The 22971-nt window shown below is 39.5% G+C and overlaps 2 protein-coding genes across 2 annotated transcripts; one reads left to right on the forward strand and one right to left on the reverse strand.

The window, feature by feature from the left end:
* Positions 1-134: 134 nt before the first annotated feature.
* LOC123770692 (cytochrome P450 3A4) lies at positions 135-10163 on the reverse strand. The gene is made up of 6 exons (XM_045762795.2): positions 10017-10163; positions 6390-7528; positions 2805-2936; positions 1968-2074; positions 617-760; positions 135-397 (listed from the first exon to the last, which is right to left on the reverse strand). The coding sequence occupies exons 2-6, from the start codon at positions 7515-7517 to the stop codon at positions 274-276; spliced, it is 1635 nt and encodes a 544-aa protein (XP_045618751.2). The 5' UTR covers positions 7518-7528; positions 10017-10163; the 3' UTR covers positions 135-273.
* A 2860-nt stretch (positions 10164-13023) lies between these two features.
* On the forward strand, positions 13024-17879 carry LOC138353102 (ribonuclease P protein subunit p29-like). Its single transcript, XM_069305824.1, has 3 exons — positions 13024-13311; positions 15143-15329; positions 17106-17879. Exons 2-3 carry the CDS (start codon positions 15156-15158, stop codon positions 17676-17678), a joined length of 747 nt encoding a protein of 248 aa, XP_069161925.1. The 5' UTR covers positions 13024-13311; positions 15143-15155; the 3' UTR covers positions 17679-17879.
* Positions 17880-22971: the final 5092 nt, after the last annotated feature.

Here is a 22971-nt window from a genome sequence, read left to right on the forward strand (position 1 = left end):
AACTGCGTTTCCTTTACGGCTTCCACGTTTTGACCTGTATTCTACAGGCAGGTGATGCTGCATTAAAACAGTAACCTATAGTGAATGACGTACTCTACTGCATGACAAGTGAATAAGGCTGATAAAATACATCATTTCCATATACATATTATTATTAAATTCCATAATACAAAAATGTATATAAAATTTGATTTGTTCTTGTGGCAGGAAAGTCATTATTACGTATTGGTAGGTTCAACAAGGTGAGTGTAGGCTAGGCTACTGTAAAAACAACTAAGATAACTTTGGAGTGGGCTCCCTCGGTACAGCCTTCACATACACGCCTTCTTTTGGGTTGATAGCCACAGTAGGGATAATAAAGGTCAGTTGCTTGGGTGTGGATTCACACGTCTCCAGCCTATTGGGAAATAAGATTGGATTACACTCTGATAAGATAATTAGGGTCAGTTTCAACAATCATAACAGCCTAAATTGACCTCATTACCACCATCTTTAGTGGGTTTGGTAGTTCTTCATTGACACTTCCATTATTATGTGTACTTTATTTTAAAGCTTAAGGAATAAAGCCAACATTATAAACAGAAGTGAAATAAGAGCTGTACATCATAGAACATACCTGTAGCTTTTCAATATTCTAGCAAGTGTCAGTTTAGCCTCCAGCTGAGCAAATCTCATTCCAGGACAATTCCTTGGACCAGCACCAAAAGGTATGTAGGCCATGGGGTGGCGCGCCTCCGCTGCCTTAGTGTCCGAGGAGAACCTGCGCCAGGATACCAGTGTGTGTGGAATTAGGAATATAATGCATATAACACATAATACTTCATTCAAAACGATCTGCTACCAGAAATTTTAGCCAAATATCTTCGGTTTGCTAACTGTAGGTAGTAACTGAGTGATTGTAACCTATCCGAGGCCTAGGTCGAGGGGTCGCTAAGACCCTAAATTATCTCAAGGTAACCTCAAGGTATGTAACGCAGCCCACTGGATAGGGGGGGGGGAGCGGTGTGCAGGACGAACATGTCAATTGTGACACTAGCTCTTCACATATGTCAGTTGCTTAATTTAGAAACTGTACTTGTGGGTCGATCTCGAGCCCATTGTTGATGTGACTATGTGCATTGAATTTTGTAACTAACTCATCAAGATTGTAACTTGCTAAATGAATTGTGGGGTTCAGCCCCTGAGCCCATTATGTGCCTCTGTAACCCTTTCCACTACCGCCCACAAGATGGGTATGGGGTGCATAATAAATGAACTAAACTAACACGTATTGCACTTTAAGATGTACTACAGAGTTACAGATAAGAGCTGCCAAATTTAAGACAGCATGCTTTACCCCCGGTTGTTAAATACTCATGCAAGCCTAAGACTTCCTCTGAGGTCTTATTATTCCTCTTTTCAAGACCCAAATTAGGTTTCCTTGTATGCTTAGCTTTTCTTATATTTCTCTCGCCCATTATGCTCCTAGTATACCTGTATCTCACTGGGTTTCCTTGTATATCACTCACACTAGGAATAATGTGTACAGGATACACAATACAGGATACAGGAGTATCCTGTAGTGTGTATCTACATCCTGTAGTCCTCTTAAGTGTTAAGTCGAAAACCTGATCCAGCAGCTGCTACAGCTCCACTAAAATTTATAGAATGTTTTCCTTGATATATATGAAATAAGAAATGATACTTAATCTTCATAATGTCTGACTCTTCAATACATTGTTGTATGCTTTTAGAGTAACAATTAATAAGGGGCAAACGAAATCACAAAATTAAATTGATAAAGATGTCGATATTTCATCCACAGATCATATGGTGACACTAGAAGGTGAAGGGACGACGACGTTGTCGGTCCGTCCTGGACCATTCTCAAGTCGATTGTCTTGAGAATGTCTTTGTCACAGTCGACTTGAGAGTCGACTTCGCCTTCTAGTGTGTGGAAATAATGATTAACATTTATGGGAGCTTACCTGTGCGGGTCAAAAGTCTCGGGGTCAGTCCACTGCTCAGGGTCACGGTGGAGCTGCCAGATAGGTACCATGATGCTCATGTCTTTAGGGATCACCATATCACCAAGCTGTTAAAGGTAATCTAAATGCATTCTTACACTTATCGTGGCACGATATATTTTGACGCAAGACGGATGGGAGGGACGACAGGAGACGAGAAGAGAGGTACAAGGAGGAAACATAGAGAGGTAATGAAGGAGAAGTTAGAAAATGGGAGATTGAGAAGGCTAGAAGACGGGAGATTGAGAAGGTGGGATACTATTAAGATAAATCTCTGTGGTAATGCCCCATGCACTAGCAACACTGATTGTATCAGTAATTGCAACTAATCATCTAATCTACTTAAAATTTTCTTTTAAGTACAGACTCTTGTTGAATTCTTTATATTATCTATAAAAAAACACATACGTCTCTATATCTGTGAGCTTAAAATGAGCTGTGAGCTCATTAATCTGCTATTATTAGTTGGTTTAAATTTAACTCATGAGAGACTTATAAAGTTAAATGCCATTTGTATTCACAGTCGGTTTTTTTGCTCAATCCAGCCTTACTATATGGAACCACGGTAATTATAAAACATGAAGAGCTTTGAATTGAAATTTTAATACCAAATTGACTCGGTGTGAGAAATTATAATTCTGATAACTTAGTTTATTTAATAAATATTGTATACAATGTTAGTTTAAACACAAATTAGGGATATGGCTTTATACACGCCACGTACCCTTGAAGGAATGAATTAGCGGGATGAGCTTCCGGAATGGCAGTGCAGATAGAGAAAGTATATTTTAAGCTCACCTTAAAGTCTTGAGCACTCTCTCTGGAGATGAAGGTGACCACAGGTGGGTAGAGCCTGAGGGACTCACTCAGCACCTGATCTAGGTACTTGAGCTCCTTCACCTGCTCGTAGGTCAGGTGGTCAGGATCCCCCTGCAGATACACGCCAATGTTAGTGACAATGATCCCAAGTTACAGCCCCGCTCCTGTGCCAGGTAAGTCCACTACGGGCTCACCATAGCCCGAGCTACTTGGAACTTTTTTGTTCCCAGCAGCTGAATCTTAAACAACGACAATGATCACCAAACACCACACATACACCAGAAGATGGGCAGTATACATCATTTGCTCTTAGGAGACGACGACGTTTCGGTCCGTCGTGGACCATTATCAAGTCGATTGTCTTATCAAGCCTTAGTGATAATGTATCACTTGTGTAGCGTTTCTTTATCTAAGAGCTCAATTTTACACAGTGAACTCTTCTCTGAACAACTATAGCCATTTTTAGTATAATTTGATATTCATTGACAATGGTTACGGGGTACTTTAATAACTGAACTGCCCAGAGTCATTTATAAGGGATTAAAATAGTTGTTCTAATGCATATTTTGGATTGGGCGCACCTCGAGCGGAGTGACCAACCTTACGCTTTGTAATGTATTGATCCAGACTAACAATTAACAAACATACCTACACAAGCTGGCGAGGATGTCATCAGCTACACAGATGTCATCCGTGTAATTTCAAACACTAGTAACCGCTTACAAACTCTTCTTAATACTCGTGCAACTAGAAGCATTGAATGTGGTCTTGTTTCTACAGGAAAGAACTAGGTCCCTGAGCCCAAAAATATTTACCAACCTCTATTTTTAAAGTCAACAATCAGCACACCGAAAATTGCATTGTAGGCTGAAATAAAAACTATAACCTCTAAAACCACAATTGCTGGTAAAACTCACAGGTGTTAATTTCATGTCATTTCTACGTCATGTTCATTAAAACCCAAATTGACAATAACGCCCTTTATGTTAGAAATCTCACTGTTCTGAGTGTGAGAGTTGAGAAATGTGCGAGTGTGTGTGTGTGAGACAGAAGGCTGTGATGGGTCCTTGAAAGATGTCTGAGGAGCAAGATAGCACAAATGCTGATGATGTGGAAATCAAGTAGCTGAACCTCGACATATGCACTTAAAAAAAAATACATTTTTACCCTAACCAGAAATGTGGTGAACATCAAACAACCCACCTAACCTATCTAATCTGATACATAGATAATGTATTTATGAGCGTTACTTTCCTTAATAGTTTATATTTGTAACGTAGGTTTGGCTACCGTAAGAACCGCATGCTATGAACCCGTTAAGAGGACGGGGTAATAGTGACGAGGACTTCTCTTCTCATATGTCTGGGTTCGATAGGGTTAAGCTTCATCACCTGGCTCCTGCTTCTTAACCATTAATTGAACTATTTTCCATGACAAATTATTTTAACAACTTTTTAAGAAAGTTCCATGCTTAAGAAACTATTACATCTCTTTGGCTGGTTCAGGTGATCAACCGTCTCTGATTCTATCGTCATAGCCGTCATAGTCAAACACTTTTAGTCTGTCTCTATCCATTTTGTCGGTACCTGTAAGTATTTTGTACATTGTGACCACATTCCCTCTGTCTTCGTTGCTATGGTGCCGAGATGAAACTTGCATCAGCATGATGCTTGCTGAAACTTGATATAGAGAACTTGACAAACACCTCCAAAGGATACCTGATCAACCAGGCTGTGACTCATACGTCAGGTTGTAAGCAGCCGCGTCCAACAGCATGGTTGACCAGCCCAGCAACGAGGCCTGGTCGACGACCGGGCCACGGGGTCGCTGAGCCCCGAAATAACCTCATGGTAACCTCAAGGAGATGAGCTTTCTTTATCAGGTACATCTTTTGGGAATTTTTTTGGGACATAAGATTTCTTAATTATTATTATAAAAGGTATTGTCTCAATTAAGGCGCGGGGAGTGGGGGTTGTATTACAGGGGTGAGTTTTAATTACGAATAAACATGTGATGGATAATTATGATTAGATAAATATGAAGGAAACTTAAATATAAGACTGTTTAATAAACACTTGTATTTGTAAGTAATCGATAAAAAAAATGTATATTTAGAAGACCAAAGCATTAAATAATATAATGTTAAAAATGATAAAACGTTCACTATGACACTCATGGCTAGTGGCTGCAGGTACTGAGTCTACTAAAGGTTCACTCTTCAATTATTAAATGAACATATCCACAAGGGCCGTGACGAGGATTCGAACCTGCGTCCGGGAGCATCCCAGACACTGCCTTAATCGACTGAGCTACGACAAGGTTAAAAGGGTTGAAACTGAAGTTCTACTGAACTTCAATTATTATCTCTATACACAAGAGCTATGACACACGCTTCATCGCTAAACCAAGAGCTTGGACACACTCTCAATCACTATACAAAAGAGCTAAGACACTCTTCATTATTATACACTTGAGCTAGAACACGCACTTCATCGAGAAAATCAGCAGGAGCCGTGATAAGGGATCGAATCTATGTTGTGGGCGTTTCCACGCACACGCTCTAGTAACTAGACCACAAGGTATAAGGATTGCAGCCTGGAGTTCTACTGAACACACAAGGGTTTCCTGAAGCTTCTACTCAGGCTTCAGTAAAAAGCTTCAGGAAACACTTGTGTGTTCAGTAGTACTCCAGGTTACAATCCTTACACCATGTCGTGGTCTAGTCGCTAGAGCACGTGTGTGTGGGAACCCCCCACTGCATAAGTTCGATCCCTTATCACGGCTCCGCCGTACTTTTTCACTGATGCAGTCACGTTATAAATAAATAAATAATAAATAAATAAATGTTTATTTAGGTAAGGTACATACATACAAGAGATTTTACAAAGTTTGTTGGATTAATAGATAGAGCTAGTACATACAATGCCTAAAGCCACTATTACGCAAAGCGTTTCGGGCAGGAAAAACATTAATGACTAAAGCTTAATACTAATGGGTATAAAGAATGTGTGATTACTCTCTGTACACCCTTCACCACTATACACAATTAAATTACAATAGCGTAATATATCTGATAAAATATGGATTGGGTATCAGCTCTGTGGTAAGGTTGAATGGACTCCAGGCTGTGTTATTTCTAAGCATATCGTGGTTCAATGGTTAAATAAGCAATTATCAATAGAAAGCGCCAAGCCAGGGAAACTATATAGAACCATCTACTCTGGTCTAATGGGTTCGACTCTACCGCCATGCTCCAAAGAACTTTTCAACACTATATGTGAATGCCCTGTTCTCAGTCATTTTAGACCACATGTCATGAAGCACTGAGCTTTGTAACCGTTTAATTGACTCACGGATATTGACAGATATTCTTGTGATCTATCCCGAGTTTGCTAGTGCAGACTAAGAAGACTAACCATCCTGTCCAATGGGGATATTATATGAACTTATAGCTAGCTAGTGATTTATACCCTGTAATCCCTCATATAAAATAGGGTAGCAGACCACTGCTGTGTAACTAAGCTTGCTGATATAAACAAAAGAGGCTAGAGTTTGTTTACTAACCTTGATGACGTCGCACAACTCCTCATAGAGTCGCTCCTGTACCTCCGGATGAGTTGCTATCAGATAGGTGGTGTACGTGAGGGTATTGGCCGTCGTTTCGAACCCACCTAGCAGGAAAACCCAGGCGTTGGCGATGATCTCGTCGTCCGTAAGCAGCTTGTGTTGCGACCTCTCTTTACCCGGTAGTGGAGTGGACGCACCATTGGTGGCAGCTCCTTCAGCAGACGTGTCCTGTCGAGACTCTGCAGCCTCGAGCATCAGCTGCAGCACGTCTACGTACTTTGTGTCCAAATCTTTACGGCGAACCTCTATGACAGACTTGAGATGGTTGACGACCATATTCGTCATCCTCCCTGATAGAGCAAGCTTGTTACTCACATATGACATGACACTGGCGAAGACAGGAAAGTATAGAGCCAGAAGAATAGCCGGGTTGATAGCGTTCTTTAAGAAGCCTTTCACTCCAACGAAGAATTCATCTTTGTCTTGGTCACGCTGGATGTTGGTCTTCATGGCCAGGGCACACTCACTGATCACATCCAGCGTCAAACCCTGGAAGGTGGAATACAACTCCACTGGCTTGCCTGTTGCACTCTTCTTTCCAATGATTGCGTTCAGTTCATCAATCTTCTCATTCATAATGCCAGCCATGTGCTTCATCTTTACCATAGAAAACGTAGGAGCCAATATAGCACGAACGTCCTTCCATCGTTGGTCCCGAAGGCCAACAACTGTGTCAACAACGGGGTGGGCGCGCACTACAAGCGCTGGACGGTTGGAGAAGTTATGAAAATCTTTAATAAGAACCTGTTTGATAAGGTCCAAGTCTGCCACCACTAGCGTAGGCTTCCAGCCGACATAGAAACCAAAGACTTTGCCATACTCTTGTATCCATTGACCGATAATGTCAGTGGCGAGGGCCCCGGGTTTCCGCATGACGTGATTACTGCCATAAATGAGATGAGGCGTGATGTATGGGATGCCCAGCTTGGAGAAGACTGAATGCTGGCGGCGGCGATGCTGGACCCACCAAACAACATACAGGAGGAGGGAGGCGACCAGCAGCGTCCAGGTGTGGCTGGCTACACCACTCACCACCCATCTCAACATTCCAACTATGTTCGCCATTCACACTCTTCCTGTTAAACAGGGGGACGAGAAGAGATTATTGAAGGTGACTGTCATCTTATAGAGCACCACCAACCTTTCAGAAAGGACAGAATAACAAGAGAAGGATATGTAATACGATACAGAAAACAGGATTTGACGACCTTTGTAAATCGCACACTTGAAATTCTCCACAACGACCTTTTAGGTCATCTAGCAAAAGCGACGCATGATACAACTCGCATCACATAGTTTAATTTCCTATATTGCACGAAAAGGAACCCTAAAATCCACTATGACCCCAAACTTTGCAGCGAAATGGAAAAATCATATTCTTCGATATATTATGGAATCATAAATGGTAAACATGATGCTCTTCAATATACTTTGGAACCATAAAAAATCATGGGAAACTTTGAAACACACAACGCATAAAAACAGAAATATTTTAGTTTGCACACACCTGTGCAACAGCTGTGTGCTACAGCAGAGACTTATATAAACGTTGCATCCACTGCTATATTCCAGACACAAATGAACATTTATCTCCTTCACTGTTTCAGACACCATAGTTCCAGAATTATAAGTAGATAGTTCCAGAATTGTTCCAGTTCCATAGTTCCAGAATTAAAAATAAGACATGTAATTATTACCCCTCAAAGTGCCTTCTAGCATCGAGCACATTAGGGAAAGTAAACCTCTCACTACATATATAATACCATGTAGTCACAGCATTAGTTATAAATATCTGCAATCCATCAATTAATTAATCCACGTCTGAACCATACCTAGGAACAGTAACCCTAGCAACAAAGAACAGCAGCCATCAGCTGATGCCATTAACGCACACACACACACACACCGACACTGTGAGTGCGAAAAAATACATGAATTAAGAGACAATTCTAAAACAAATGTTCAAGAGATGTGTCAATATTTCATTCAAAATGATCTGCTACCAGAAATCTTAGCCAAATATCCCCAGTTTGCTAACTGTAGGTAGTAACTGAGTGATTGTAACCTACCCACCGTTGCCCACTGGATGGGGGGGGGAGGGGCAGGTCATGACACTAGGCTCCACATATGTCTGTTACTTAGCTTAGAGACTGTACTTCTTTCTAGTCGGTCTCGAGGCCAGTGTTGACGTGTCGATGTGCACTGAATTTTGTAACTTGCTTAGCTAAATGAGTTGTGGGGTTCAGTCCCTGAACCCATTATGTGCCTCTGTAACCATTTACACTACAGCCCAAACGGTGGGTATGGGGTGCATAATAAATGAATTAAACTAAACTCGCCAAGTGCTGCGTATCAAGTCTAAACACAACTGCCAAGCTGTCAACATTGCCGCGCCACTATGACGTGGCTCCAAACATTACCACTCTTGCAGTTATCAGAAAACCTTTATGCAAACTGCACGCATCGTAAAGAAGACTCTTATGGAGCATTAAATCCTCCATTGTACTGCTGGGTAGTATGGTTAAAACTTCACTCTAGAAAATAATCAGTAAGCACTTTATTACGTGAGCAACAAGTTTATATTACTCTTTACTCCATGCCACTCACGTAAGAACAGGAAACTGTACAAGGTTTACTGTCCCATGCAAGGAAAATCCAATTTATAGCAAACAAAACTCACTCGAATTTGTCAAATATACGTCTAAAACCTTCCAGCAATCCCAGGTCTATTATGTTACCATGTAATCTGTTCTATAAATCTACAACCATATTTCCAAACCAATATTTACCCTTTTCTTCTAGAGGCAGACAAAAATACGTTTTAAATATTGAAGAGAATAGGCAATGTAGACAATAGTGACTTTGTAACTGAAAGAAAATAAGAAAAGTCATCGTTAGAATCTAGAAATCCAATTAATTCGAAGAAATTTTTAGGAAATAACCAGAGAAGCCGCTTCCTACACCTCGAGAGCTACATTCAACACCTACCAATCACAAGAGTCAAAGTGGGCACCCACAAACCTCACTTCCTCATAGTCAGTGAGGTAATCATGTCTCATTAACACTAATAATATTCAGAGTAACCAGACTAAGGTGACTGCATCACTGGAGTGCTGTCACTAGAGCGTGGGCGTGGGAAAACCCACTGCATAGGTTCGAACCCACACCACGGCTCCTACTCATTTTCTGACTAATAATATTAATAGTACATGCATGATACACAAATAAGAACAGTAACCGTGAATGAAAGTGTGGTATAGAATTATGCTGCGGCATGTGTCAAAGTCGATTATTCTGCGGAATCATAACAACAGTGTGTGATTTCCACAAATAAGTTAGTCTAACACTATCTTGTTTACCATCGTGCCTATCTGACCCGGATACTATCAGTGAGGCGGAGCAGGTGGGGAAAACTCACCAGGGAGTAATATATTTAATTTACAACGCGATACTGCTCATTTATATCAGCTTGTCATGAGTCAAACCATCACAGGCATACAGTATTTAGAATCGTTATCACCGCTCAACGTATATTTAATTAAGAGGGAACACCAAGGCACTCACCGCCAGAAAAATACTGCAGACATGTAGCTCTCGGCTACTTGCTGCAGGACATGTGTACTGAGCAAGGCGAACTGGAACACTGGTAGGCGCGCTTCCCTTGCCAGGCACGTACACTATCTCTGCCACCCATCACCCCCCCCACACTCGTCCCACCCCAACACACGCACACACACACACATATTTGGTGTGCAAACACACCAAATATGAGCAAAGTCCACTACGGGCTCACCATAGCCCGTGCTTCTTGTAACTTTTTGTTCATGGTAGTGAATCTTAAACAACAGCAACAATATGCCTGCGGGTCGAGCCGTAATTCTTGGGCACCATTTTTTTAAATTCAGTCGTTTGATGCAATGACTCGCTTATTTTTTCCTATCTACTTTTATTTTGTTGTTGTTTTAGATTCAACTACTCGGAACAGCAAGTTCCAAGCTGCACGAGCTATGGTGAGCCCGTCGAACTTACCTAACACAGATGTGAGTACTGTTATGTATCTAGCGTGCAAATGACACAAAACTAAGAAGAATTATAGCAATGAAATAGTATACTGTAGGAACACCTATTTTGCAAACATATTCTGATAAGCGGTTGCTAGACTTCCCTGTCAATTCCCCTGAGAATTTTGTATGTGGTGATCATGTCTCCCCGACCTCTTCTGTCTTGCAGGTGCAGTTCACGCAGCCTGTCCTCATAACTCATGCCTCTTAGTTCTGGGGCTAGCAGAGTGGCATACCTCTGAACTTTTTCCAGCTTCGTCTTGTGCTTGACTAGATACGGGCTCCATGCTGGGGCTGCATACTCCAGGATTGGCCTCACATATGTGGTATACCAGATTCTGAAGGATTCCTTACACAGGTTTCTGAAAGCAGTTCTGATGTTAGCCAGCCTCGCATAGGCCGCTGATGTTATTCTTTTGATGTGGGCTTCAGGAGACAGGTTTGCGTGATATCAACTCCTAGATCTTTCTCTCTCTGTCCGTTTCGTGAAGGACTTCATCTCCCATTCGGCATCCAGTGACTGGCCTCCTGTTTCCACTGCCTAGTTTCATTACCTTACATTTACTTGGGTTGAACTTTAGTAGCCATTTGTTGGATCATTCCTTCAGTTTGTCTAGGTCATCTTGTAGCCTCATACTATCTTCCTCTGTCTTGATCCTCCTCATAATTTTTGCATCATCAGCAAACATTGAGAGGAACGAGTCAATTCCTTCTAGGAGATCATTTACGTATATCAGAAACAGTATATGTCCAAGGACTGATCCCTGTGGAACTCCATTGGTGACTCCCCGCCACTCCGAGACCTCACCCCTCATAGTGACTCGCTGTGACCTGTTGCTTAGATACTCCCTTATCCAGTGGAGTACCTTCCCTTTCACTCCTGTCTGCATCTCCAGTTTGTGCACTAGTCTCTTATGGTACTGTGTCAAAGGCTTTCTGGCAGTCTAGAAATATGCAGTCTGCTCGGCCCTCTCTCTCTCTTGCCTAATTTTTGTTGCCTAGTCATAGAACTGAATTAAACCTGTTTGGCATGTTTTGCCATCTCTGAGCCCATGCTGATGTTGTGTTACAAAGTTTTTTTGCTCCAGATGTTCTACTAGTTTTTTTTCGCACAATCTTCTCCATCATCTTGCATGGAAAGCAAGTTAGGGACACTGGCCTGTAGTTTAGTGCCTCCTGCCTATCACCATTCTTGTATATTGGGACTACATTGGCCATCTTCCAAATTTTTGGCAGTTCTCCTGTTGCCAGTGATTTGTTGTACACCATGGAGAGTGGCAGGCACAGAGCTTCTGCTACTTCCTTTAGAATCCATGGTGAGATTCCATCCGGACCTATAGTCTTTGTCACATCCAAATCTAACAGATGTTTCCATGTGTGACTCACCCCAGATGTAAAGTGCCTTGTATAGTGACTGTTGTGAGCCTCTAATTAAATCACTTGTGATACAAAAGATTATCGATGTGTATATATGCATTTGTGTAAATGATATATATATATATATATATATATATATATATATATATGCAAACAAGCCTGAATGGTCCCCAGGACTATATACAACTGAAAACTCACACCCCAGAAGTGACTCGAACCCATACTCCCACAACTGGTATGTACAGGGACGTACATACCAGCCTCGGCTATCACTTCCTTATTGTCCGGTCGTGATGGTCAAGCGGATTAAGGCGTCCCTGTACATACCAGTTGTGGGAGTATGGGTTCGAGTCACTTCTGGGGTGTGAGTTTTCAGTTATATATATATATATATATATATATATATATATATATATATATATATATATATATATATATATATATATATATATATATACAATATATATATATATATATATATATATATATATATATATATATATATATATATATATATATATATATATATATATATACACACAGTATAACATTAACAATTGTGTAACTAGCGTCAAAAGATTTTTATTTGCTTAGCTAAACGAACTAGAGGGTTCAACTCCTGAACCGATTAGGCCTCTGTAACCCTTCCCACCACCGCCCACGGGATGGGTATGGGGTGCATAATAAAGGGATGAACAACCCAGCGGGATTTCTTCCTATTGGGGGTGTTGTACATGCTGCTATGGCGGTGTAGTGAGTGGCGCTACCCAGTAAACTCGCCCCTCGGGGCAAAACTTAAAAAAAAATTAAACTTAACAAACAACACAATAGTCTTCTTCTTGATAGTAGGTGCAGTTTGCATGAAAAGGTTGTCCTCCCGATGACTGCACACAAAATTATCCTCGTGTTTACAACAGCTGATCTGTGTTGGTAAACAGACAATCGTTCTCATCCAGCACACAAACCCACACTTGCCTTTGTTTCTATTAAAGTTATGTGCTGTTACTTCGAACTTAATGTACACTGAACTCATAATTATTTAAAAATGTAAAAGTAAGTTAAAAAGTTTTATATTTTTTTGCTAAGAAAAGATTCAATATGATTTTTGTGCAAACTATTCGTAGTACGTTGTAGAGTATGAGAAGGAGACGCTGCGGCAGCCTGGGCGGTCAGGGCAGACTGTGAACATGCAAACTGCACCTACGATCAAGAAGAAGAAGGCTGTGAGCTGTGACTCGTCCTCCCGCTGACCGCTATATTTCTTCACAAGGGAGTATACTCTCACTACCTTCTCTAAATTTGGACTAGCAGGGCACATACGACTTAGTCTCGTCGCTGCCTTTCGTACCAACATCAACATTACGGCACGTAGTAGTAGAACAGGAATTCAAGTCACGCTACCTAGAAAAAACTGATTGCAAGTATGTGGTAGTTTTAGTATTCTAACATAATATATGATAATGGTAAATTAAGAACAACAACTAACTGAATACGGACTCTTACTACTACAGATTAGTGGTGTAGTGGTCTCCGTGGTGTAGTGGTAAGACACTCGCCTGGCGTTCCGCGAGCGCTTTGTCATATCCTGGCCGGGGAGGATTTACTGGGCGCAAATCCTTAACTGTAGCCTCTGTTTAACTCAACAGTAAAATGTGTACTTGGTTGTAAAAACGATTCTTCGCGGCGGGGATCATATTCCAGGGACCTGCCCGAAACGCTATGCGTACTAGTGGCTGTACAAGAATGCAGCAACTCTTGTATATAAATCTCAAAAAAAAAAAAAAAAAAAAAAATTACCCTATATACCCTATAATACCCTATTTTTGTTTTCTATATTTCTTTGGATAAATCTGACACATGTAAAAAAAAAAGGGTGTCTAGTCTTATTGCAATGCAATTTTCATATATTCATTAGATATTGTGTTATATGGACAGATACAAAATGACATTGAAGAAGAGATCTATGATTTTTTTTTTTCATTTAGTGGCGATGATTTGTGCAGTGGTGTATATGTAGCATACTGGTGCAAGTGGGGATCTTTGGTTTAATTTCTGAGCATGATAAAAATGCTTTGGTGCATTTCCTTTCACCGAATGCCTCTGTTCATCTAATAGATACCCAAGAGTTAGGCAACAGTTTTAGGGTTACATCCTGGGAAGGGTCAGTAGTTTGACCATGGAAAGGGGGATACCTCCTTACATTCCTGAAGTGTATATATATATATATATACATACACATAGGCTTCCTGCCACCAACAAAATTAATTAATTATTGTTTTTAATCTAACTTGTACTCGTTTAACCCAGCCTAGCCTAATAGAATGTGAACTGGGATGAAATAAAATTTTAAGTAATGTAGAAGACCGGAAGGAATTTACACCATAATACTAGCAGTATTTGGAATCCTGGCAAACATAAGAACAACATTTAAATATCTAGATAAGGACACTTTTAAGGCCATACATATAGTTTGTGGTTGACAAGAATACTAGAATTTGGAGCACCAGCATAAACTTTACCTCATGAAACACCAATAGAAATGTTAAAAGTATTGAAGGTTGTAATTTCATTATCAGAAATAAGTGGTCTGAGTTATGAAAACAAGTTAAAGAGTCAATCTTAAAGGAGAGAAGAAAGAGTTGATATGATTACAACATACAAGATACTTAGGAGGAATGGAGAGGATTGACAAAGACAGCATCTTTAAATTGATAGAAAATTAGACAAGAGGACATTGACATTGGTGAAAGCTGCACTCACAGTTGAGTCATAGAAATGCAAGGAAATACTCATACGCAGTAGGAGCGGTCAGCAAGTGGGATGCATTAAAAGAAAAAGTCGAAGACACTTCCATCCAGAACTTAAGATTAGATACCGTATTGTACAACACAGAGAATTAGCAACCATTTTTAGCCTTACTTGATTATATACCTAATGTTTGAATTTGCATTATCCTTTGATATTTTCAATAATTAAGATTGTTTAAAACAAAAATGTCTTAGACACTACATAAAGCTTTTCTACATCTTATTAGTTTTAAGAATTTAAATCCAATTTTCAGATTATGAAGCAGTGATCAAATATCCTAAGTGCTTCTTAGTAATTGTCGTATTGTCTTTTGATGATGATGTATCTCGGAGCTTTCCTAATTGTCTGACAAATGTTTATGGAATCAGTACGCTTATGGGTGTTAGGAAGTCTCTTATTTCACAGGAATAATTTATTATTAATGATACTATTTGCTTTTTACAGGCAAAATTGCACAATGGAAGTAAGAACTTCGAAAATCTATGAAGAGTTGCCAGAAATTGTCATAAAACGTTCATCAGATTTAATTGGTCTTGCACATGAGGCAGATGCTGGTTCATCCAAGCAGCAACTCCGAGACTTTCTTGAGGCTACTGTTCCCAGTGCTGATAAAGATGAAGTTACTGATGAGGTGAGTGTGTGTTTATGTACTTCTTGCATCACCTACACACCATGAAGAAACTGCTCAGCAGCAATGCTTTAATGCAAATCTATATAAAATATTATTGATAAAAAAGCAATCCAAGATATAGAAGGAAGACTTGATACTGTCACAATTTCCTTGATAATGGTCCAGGCTGGACCGAAAAATCATTGTCTTCTATTTCTAGTGTGTAGTTTGGTCAAAAGTTTTCAGCCATGTTATTGTGACTTCATCTGCATATAGAAGGAAGAGTTAAACAATAATATATTATGCAATGAATTATAGTTCTGTAATTATTATTTTATATGCGAGTGGTAATAGTGATATCATATACTATTGAGGTGATATCAAATACTATTGATGTATTTGTAATTTTAATGCATCTTAAGAGTTACACATGTACAGTATATGTTACAGTGGCACCTTGACTTATGACTGCCCCTACTTAGGAATTTTTCGAGTTACAACGTAAATTTCGCCGGAAAATGGGACTTGACTTACAACCTTTGCCTCGACTAGCAACTTTGTTGATACGCGTATGGGTCGACCGATCACTTAGTTCCTGGTGCCACGGCTGACCCCACCTCAGTTTACCAGAGCCGCCAGCTTAGTGACAATCATGCTTGTAAAGAATTTCATTATTTTTGTGCTTTTTTATTTTTTGAACATAAAAGCAGTTATTATATATCACATCATGGGCCCCAAGAAAGTCAGTGGTAAGGTTCAACTTAAGAAAACACATGTGAGGATGACCATAGAGGATAAAACAAGAGATCATTCGTAGACTTGAAAATGGTATGAGAGTTGCTGATGTAGAGTAGAGGATGTCCCTTCCTCATTTATTAAGAAAATGTGTGCAGTATGGGAAAAATTGCAATATTTTGCTGAAAAGTGTCACCCAAATCCAGCTGTAACAGGCCATTGAGTTAACCTTTTTAATGACAATGTGATGTCTCACTTCAGACAAGTGTTACAACATAGGAAAAACAAGTGTCGCTAGACAGGTTTTTAGTGAGAAATACAAGTAGTGAGCCACAAGCAGGTGCTAGTGGTATGCAAGCAAAATGTAGGAGAGTACCCCAGAAAAGTCATCACTGCCTGATGTTATAATGGAAGGGGACTCCCCTTCCAAACACTAACACCTCTCCTCTTCCTCACCATCTTCCAGATGGCAACAAGAGTCCTCATTCAAGGTAAGATATACATACAGTACTGTATTGTAGCTAGTACAAAATGAGTGTTATTCGGTATAAAATGTATTTTAAAGTTAATATTTTTGGGGGTGTGGAACGGATTAATTCAGTTTACATTATTTCTAATGAGAAAATTTGATTCGACTTATGATCTGTCTCTGGGAACAGATTAAATTCGTAAGTCGAGGCCCCATTGTATTTAATTGAAGCCCACATACTGTAGCTATGGCATACAAAAGGCATATTTCCATTTATTTAATGGATCAATATCACTGATGCTGTTTGCTAAGAGTCTCACTCTAATGGAAGATGTGCTCTTTTTTCATGAAAACCTCTCACCATAGCAAGAAAAATACCTGGCAGCTAAACATGATGTTCTAGCCTGTTCTATTTCCCTCTTGCCATTAAGAGATCCATCATATATGTAATTTTTCACAGTCAACCTATTGTTGATTCCCTTCCCATCACTTAATTTCCCTGTACAATACCTCACTTTAACTGACAATTAAATGAATAAATTTGATTAATTTAATGTGAATATTGTAAATATTTATGATGTACTGTATTTCAGGTAAGAAAATCCTTCCTGCTAACAGATAAGAAAGCTAGACGACGACCTCACAAATCCCTCAATAAAAAAAATATTAAGAAAGATGCACCACACCGAGGGAAGAAGCGTTTGACGGGTCGTGAAAGACGGGAATTGGGTCTGCATAAAGTTGACAGGTCAAACAAAACTTTCAACATGTTTCTCCCCATAAACGACATATGGAAAAAATATGCTGTGGATCTTCTAGGTATTAATCATTTTATGGAGAACGGTTGGACTGGAAGTGACAGGGACACCAGAACAGAAGCAGTACAAAGCCGAGTAAGAAAGATTGAATATTTTGGTTGTTTCATGAGAGTTACCAAATCAAGGTGTTCTGAGTATGTAGGCACACAAGGAATTGTCATTAGGGAGACCAAGAATACATTTATGATGATTTGTCCTAATGATCAAGTGAAAATTATTCCCAAATTACATAGTGAATTTAGTTTTGTCGTCGGTAAAGTTGGCTTCTCTGTGCTAGGTAATCACTTGCATCAGAGATCAGCTGAAAGAGCAAAGCATAACTTTAAGAAGCTCAGCCTCTGGTTATAAGACACGGTATAATTTTATTAACTAAATTTATAATTGCAGTTATGAGAGATATTACAATGATTGTATTTTGCTTTTGAATGTTAATGAAGTGTTTAACACCAAAAAATATCAATACACTATAGACAAACTTAAAAAATGGACTGTCTTTATTAACTATGATGAATAAATATATAAATAATAAAATAGAATTTTCCACAACAAGTATATTCTTTATTCAGATAAGTAACCTAAACAAGGTCATGGAAGGTCTTGACACCATAGTTGTCTAGCTCATGATCTGTCGGGTATAAAGAAAGCCTTCAGCAACAGGATAATTGCTTATGGAAATTATCATCTGTATCCTATGACTGGTTTTATGGGAATTTCATTAGCACTCTTTTTACATGTGAAGTGGATGACATTGCTGAACTGTGTGTTAGTTAATATTTCACTTGTAAATTATATCAGTTACACTAGTCTTTAGTGTGCAATAGTCCCTTAATTTGAAAGAGGATGTACTCCTAGAAAATTTCATGCAGAGTGAATTTGCACGTTAATACAAATTATATGGATAAGTCCATGGCAATGCATGTCATGGACTTCCCCAAAGCCAAGATATTTTCATCTAGCTCCACAAAATGCATAATGCACATTACAAAAGCATTTCTGGCATCTCCCACCACAACTTACTGAACTTGCTGTACAGTACTGAAATAATGAATTTATCCAATAATAATAATATCTAATGTTTACAAAACTCTCACTAATGTGATACTGTATGTATCAATGAGAAAATGTACCATGTCATGGTGCAAGGGTAAGGTGTGTAGCTGGGAGTACCCTGATTGCAGGTTTAAGTCCTCCAATTGATTTTCTTAATATATGTACATATAACTAGAAAAACAAAAAGCCATTACTGTGAGGTGGTGAGACTCGGTTTGGTGTCATTTGTATTATTTATATACAGTATTTTTATATTGGGGCAATACGAATAAAAAGGTCTTCTTGTAGCTCTTCTTTACTCAACATTTTGTTGGGGTCACCGGCTTTCACAAGAGTACCACAAATAAAAAATAACCAGCTCCCAATATTGGCAGTATTCACATCCCAAATTAAGCACAATGTTTATATGCTAGTTAATGGCTACCTAATCATCACTAAACATCTGTAAACTCAAATACGTTGATGAGAGTTTAACTTGTACATATACAAATTGATTCCCAACAACTTTCCTTGAAAAAAGTTCCAGACGTTTTCCTCCTAGTATCCAATCAACATTCAGCACTTGGACAAAAAGAATTAAAGCTCACAGAAGATGGTAGAACTATTGTTGCAGTCTCCAAAGAATTTAACAGCCTCCTTTTTTCCGTCCTATGTTGACTCCCATGGTCCTAGATATGACGTTGACTAGTCATTATACCAACATACAAGTTGGCTCCTGCTTTTCCAGATTAGTAGTAGGCATCCATCAGTCTCAGGAGACTATGGTGTTGCGCTCTGGTTGTCGATCTGGAGTGGCCTCACCAGGGCGCAAAGCCAGGGTTAGTTGATATGGAGCATTATACCCTTTGCATATGGTCTTAAATCTCACTTGTCTTGTTAAAGTGACCATTACCTACACTTGTTGGATATTAATTAAGCTGGTAGGAGCTATCTGGCCCACAGGCACTGCATTACATCATGACGCTCCATGCTGATATTTCACCCTTGGATGATATTTCACCTAACTAACTATAGTTTACCATAATGTCACTTGTATCTACAATGCAATGATGGAAGCTATGTCAGAGTTCCATTGAGTTCTATATTTTCTTGCCATGAATGAAAAGTTTGACCCATAGGAAATAAGAGATATGCTGTGCCATAATTAATAACACATTAAACTAAATGAAATATACACTAACAGTTATTTTAGTGGTAATTAGCTTAAGCTGCATGTTATAAGGGCTTGTGTATGACCCTCAGGGGTAGAATAATGCAATACCAGCTAGTTGCATCATATAGGGTAAGACTAAGACCCATCTTATTTAGGATTTCATGAATGATTTCCCAGAGGGTAATCAGAGGGTAGAGGGTACAGATTACTTATTGCTGATGATCATAAAGTTATGAGGATCATCACAGAGTATCACTGTAAGACGCTACAAGAAGACCTGAACAAACTGCAAGAATGGTTAAGAAGTGGCTGCTTGAGTACATATCTACCTGAATTTACCTGAAGGCCACCAACACTAATGGCCTTGATGAAAACATGAAGCCGGCGGCTTGTCAAAAGTGCCCCCCCCCCCATTTGCCTTTATCTTTTCCAGTTGGATTTAAAAATTAACAGTTTGGCATTTACGGCTTCAGCAAGTAAGCGGTTCCATGTGTTTATAACCCTATGGGTGAAAATGCATCTTCTGTTCTCAGTCCTACATTGTGGCTTGTTGAGCTTGAGACCATTGCTCCTTGTTTGTGTTACATCTTACATTTTGAAGAATTTGTCTGAATCAACATACTCCAAATTGTTAAGCATTTTAAAAGTTTCAATGAAATTCTCCTGGTCATGCCTGATTTGCTGTGGTGTTAGCCCTGTGGCCCTCAACCGTTCCTGATACGTGAGTTGACTTTGCTCTGGAATTATTTTTGTTAATGGCAAATATAGTGTAATGATGAATGTTGCTGGGAACAGGAAGCCAGATACAAGGTTCCAACTGGTGAGGAAAACCTTTCTAGAATTGAACAGAAAAGACTTAAGGGAAAATATCACACCAAGCCTATTTCCTGAGGCACACGCAAACCTGATAACATCAGCTACATATGTAATGTTGGGCAACAAAAGGACTTTTTAAAGAAATGTGAACAAGACGTCATTCAGAACTCTGTATACCATATATGTTGGACTATTTGTGAAATACTTTGCACCAATGTGGAGTCGATCTTGTTAAACATAATCCAGCTGCATTAGGTTAGAGGTATACTTTAATCCCTTAAATCCTTTATAACTACTGGAGCTATTTATATAGATTTCCCAATACTGTACTAACACAACTGCATTCTCAGATAACCTAAACAATCTAATCATAAACAAGCTCAACAGAAATCACATCTTAGGTGACTTAAGCATTGACCTTTGTCAACAAAATAACCCTCCAAGTCGTCTACTGACCAAGCCTACCCGAATCACTCAAACATCCGCCACAACCTTGGACCACATATTGAATAACATAAATCCCCCTTGCCTCTGGTATAATCACTGACAGAACAACTGACCAATGTCCTACCCACTTCAAAGCAAACATGGACATAACACCTTTGGATATCAAGAAACGTACCTCAGACTATACAGCAAAGTAGCAATGCACAATCTCATAAATGCACTTCACAATATAAACTGGGAATCTGAGTTCAGTAATACACAAGATATAAATTCATTAGCCGACATCGTCCTCTCCAAAACTCTAAGCCTCTACAACACACACCACACTGTCATATCCTCACCATGCAAGTAACTGCCAAAAGATTAAATAACCCCTGGTTCACAAGTGGCATACTTAATGCAATGGACAAGAAACACGAATATGAAAAAAACATAAGATTGCCCTAGTTACAAAATAAGTAGTTAAGAGATACTCATCAATGCTTACCAGTAAAATAAGAAGAGGCAAACTATCCTTTTATGAGAGTAGATTCAAAGAAGCTAATGGAAAGATGAAAAGCACATGGAAGCCATCTCTAACGTCTTGGATCTAAACAACAATCACATAACAATCAGGTAAAACTCTCCAAGGATGGTTACACATTTGCAACAGACTTAGAAACATTAATTGAATTGAATAGCTTCTTTTCATCAATTGGTACTAACCCTGCCAGAAAAATCTCAGAGACCCAGACACATGTTACAACATACCTCACCGGCAGCTATCCTAACTCTACTACTTTTACCAATCAGCCCAAAAGACATTATATAATAATTAATTGTGTCAGGGGGACAAGAAGCCAGAGTGTATTCGTACACGTTTGACTTATCGCGGTCCCCCACCCCCAAGGTCGAATTAGTGACCCCGCCTAGGATGAAACACCACAACAAGCTAACTCATGAGTACCTACTCACTACTAGGTGAACAGACACATTAGGAGAAAGGAAATGTGCCCAACCATTTCTGTCCTGCCCGGGATTCGAACCCGGAATTCTTAATTGTGCGTCGAGAACGAACCCGACTGCACTACCAGGATTCTCAATATCCATAATTCATTCACAACTAAAGTTGGGAGCACTAGTGAAATACCATCTATGATATATGAGTGCCTCTCATGCCCCAACCCGTTCTCGCAAATTCGTAAAGTCAATATTGACTTATTAACTACGTGCATAGGTGATATACTAAACATAATAGATACCCTTAAAAAGATTCATAGAAAACACCGACCTTACCTAACCTTGTTAGTATCTTAAGCTTCATAGAAAACACCGACCTTACCTAACCTACTTAGTATGTTAAAATAAGCATCTTATAGCTTCGTAATTACAATTGTTACTTAACCTATTATAGGTATAGGTTAGGTAATAATTGTAATTACAAAGCAATAAGATGCTTATCTTAACATACTAAGTAGGTTAGGTAAGGTCGGTGTTTTCTATGAAGCTTTTCAAGGGAAACTATTATGTTTAGTATGTCACCTATGCACGCAACTAATAAGTCAATATTGACTTATTAAATTTGCGAGAACGGGTTGCCCTGGTACTACTCATAGGTCTGTTATTCAACAAATCTCTAGTGTCATATTTTTCCTGATATCCTTAAAGATGCAAGAGTAACGCCAGGTGACATAGGCGAGACAGCTGACATAAGTAATTGCAGACCAATATGAAATCTACCGATACTATCAAAAATATTTGAAAACAATATTAACAAACAGCTCTATTCTTATCTTGACGGAAATGGCAGCTAAAACTGCATGTTATATGCCTACCTTGAGGTTACCTTGAGGTGCTTCCGGGGCTTAGCGTCCCCGCGGCCCGGTCGTCGACCAGGCCTCCTGGTTGCCGGACTGATCAACCAGGCTGTTGGACGCGGCTGCTCGCAGCCTGACGTATGAGTCACAGCCTGGTTGATCAGGTATCTTTTGGAGGTGCTTATCCAGTTCTCTCTTGAACACTGTGAGGGGTCGGCCAGTTATGTCCCTTATGTGTAATGGAAGCGTGTTGAACAGTCTCGGGCCTCTGATGTTGAAAGAGTTCTCTCTCAGAGTACCTGTTGCATGTTGCCTAAAAATGAGTTTGATACGGGCATTCCAATCTGCTGTAAAAGCCGCAATATTTTAGGAAATTAGG

This window comes from Procambarus clarkii, chromosome 56, assembly GCF_040958095.1.
Source record: "Procambarus clarkii isolate CNS0578487 chromosome 56, FALCON_Pclarkii_2.0, whole genome shotgun sequence".
Lineage (NCBI taxonomy): Eukaryota > Metazoa > Arthropoda > Malacostraca > Decapoda > Cambaridae > Procambarus > Procambarus clarkii.

What these genes read in the sequence shown, in the direction of transcription:
- LOC123770692 (XM_045762795.2), bottom strand. Translation starts at nt 7,517, where the DNA reads ATGGCGAACATAGTTGGAATGTTGAGATGGGTGGTGAGTGGTGTAGCC. An exon ending in GAGACTTTTGACCCGCACAG is followed by an intron (nt 761 to 1,967) that starts GTAAGCTCCCAT and finishes ATCCTGGCGCAG; the next exon opens with GTTCTCCTCGGACACTAAGG. An exon ending in AGAATATTGAAAAGCTACAG is followed by an intron (nt 398 to 616) that starts GTATGTTCTATG and finishes ATTTCCCAATAG; the next exon opens with GCTGGAGACGTGTGAATCCA.
- LOC138353102 (XM_069305824.1), top strand. Translation starts at nt 15,156, where the DNA reads ATGGAAGTAAGAACTTCGAAAATCTATGAAGAGTTGCCAGAAATTGTC. An exon ending in AAGATGAAGTTACTGATGAG is followed by an intron (nt 15,330 to 17,105) that starts GTGAGTGTGTGT and finishes ACTGTATTTCAG; the next exon opens with GTAAGAAAATCCTTCCTGCT.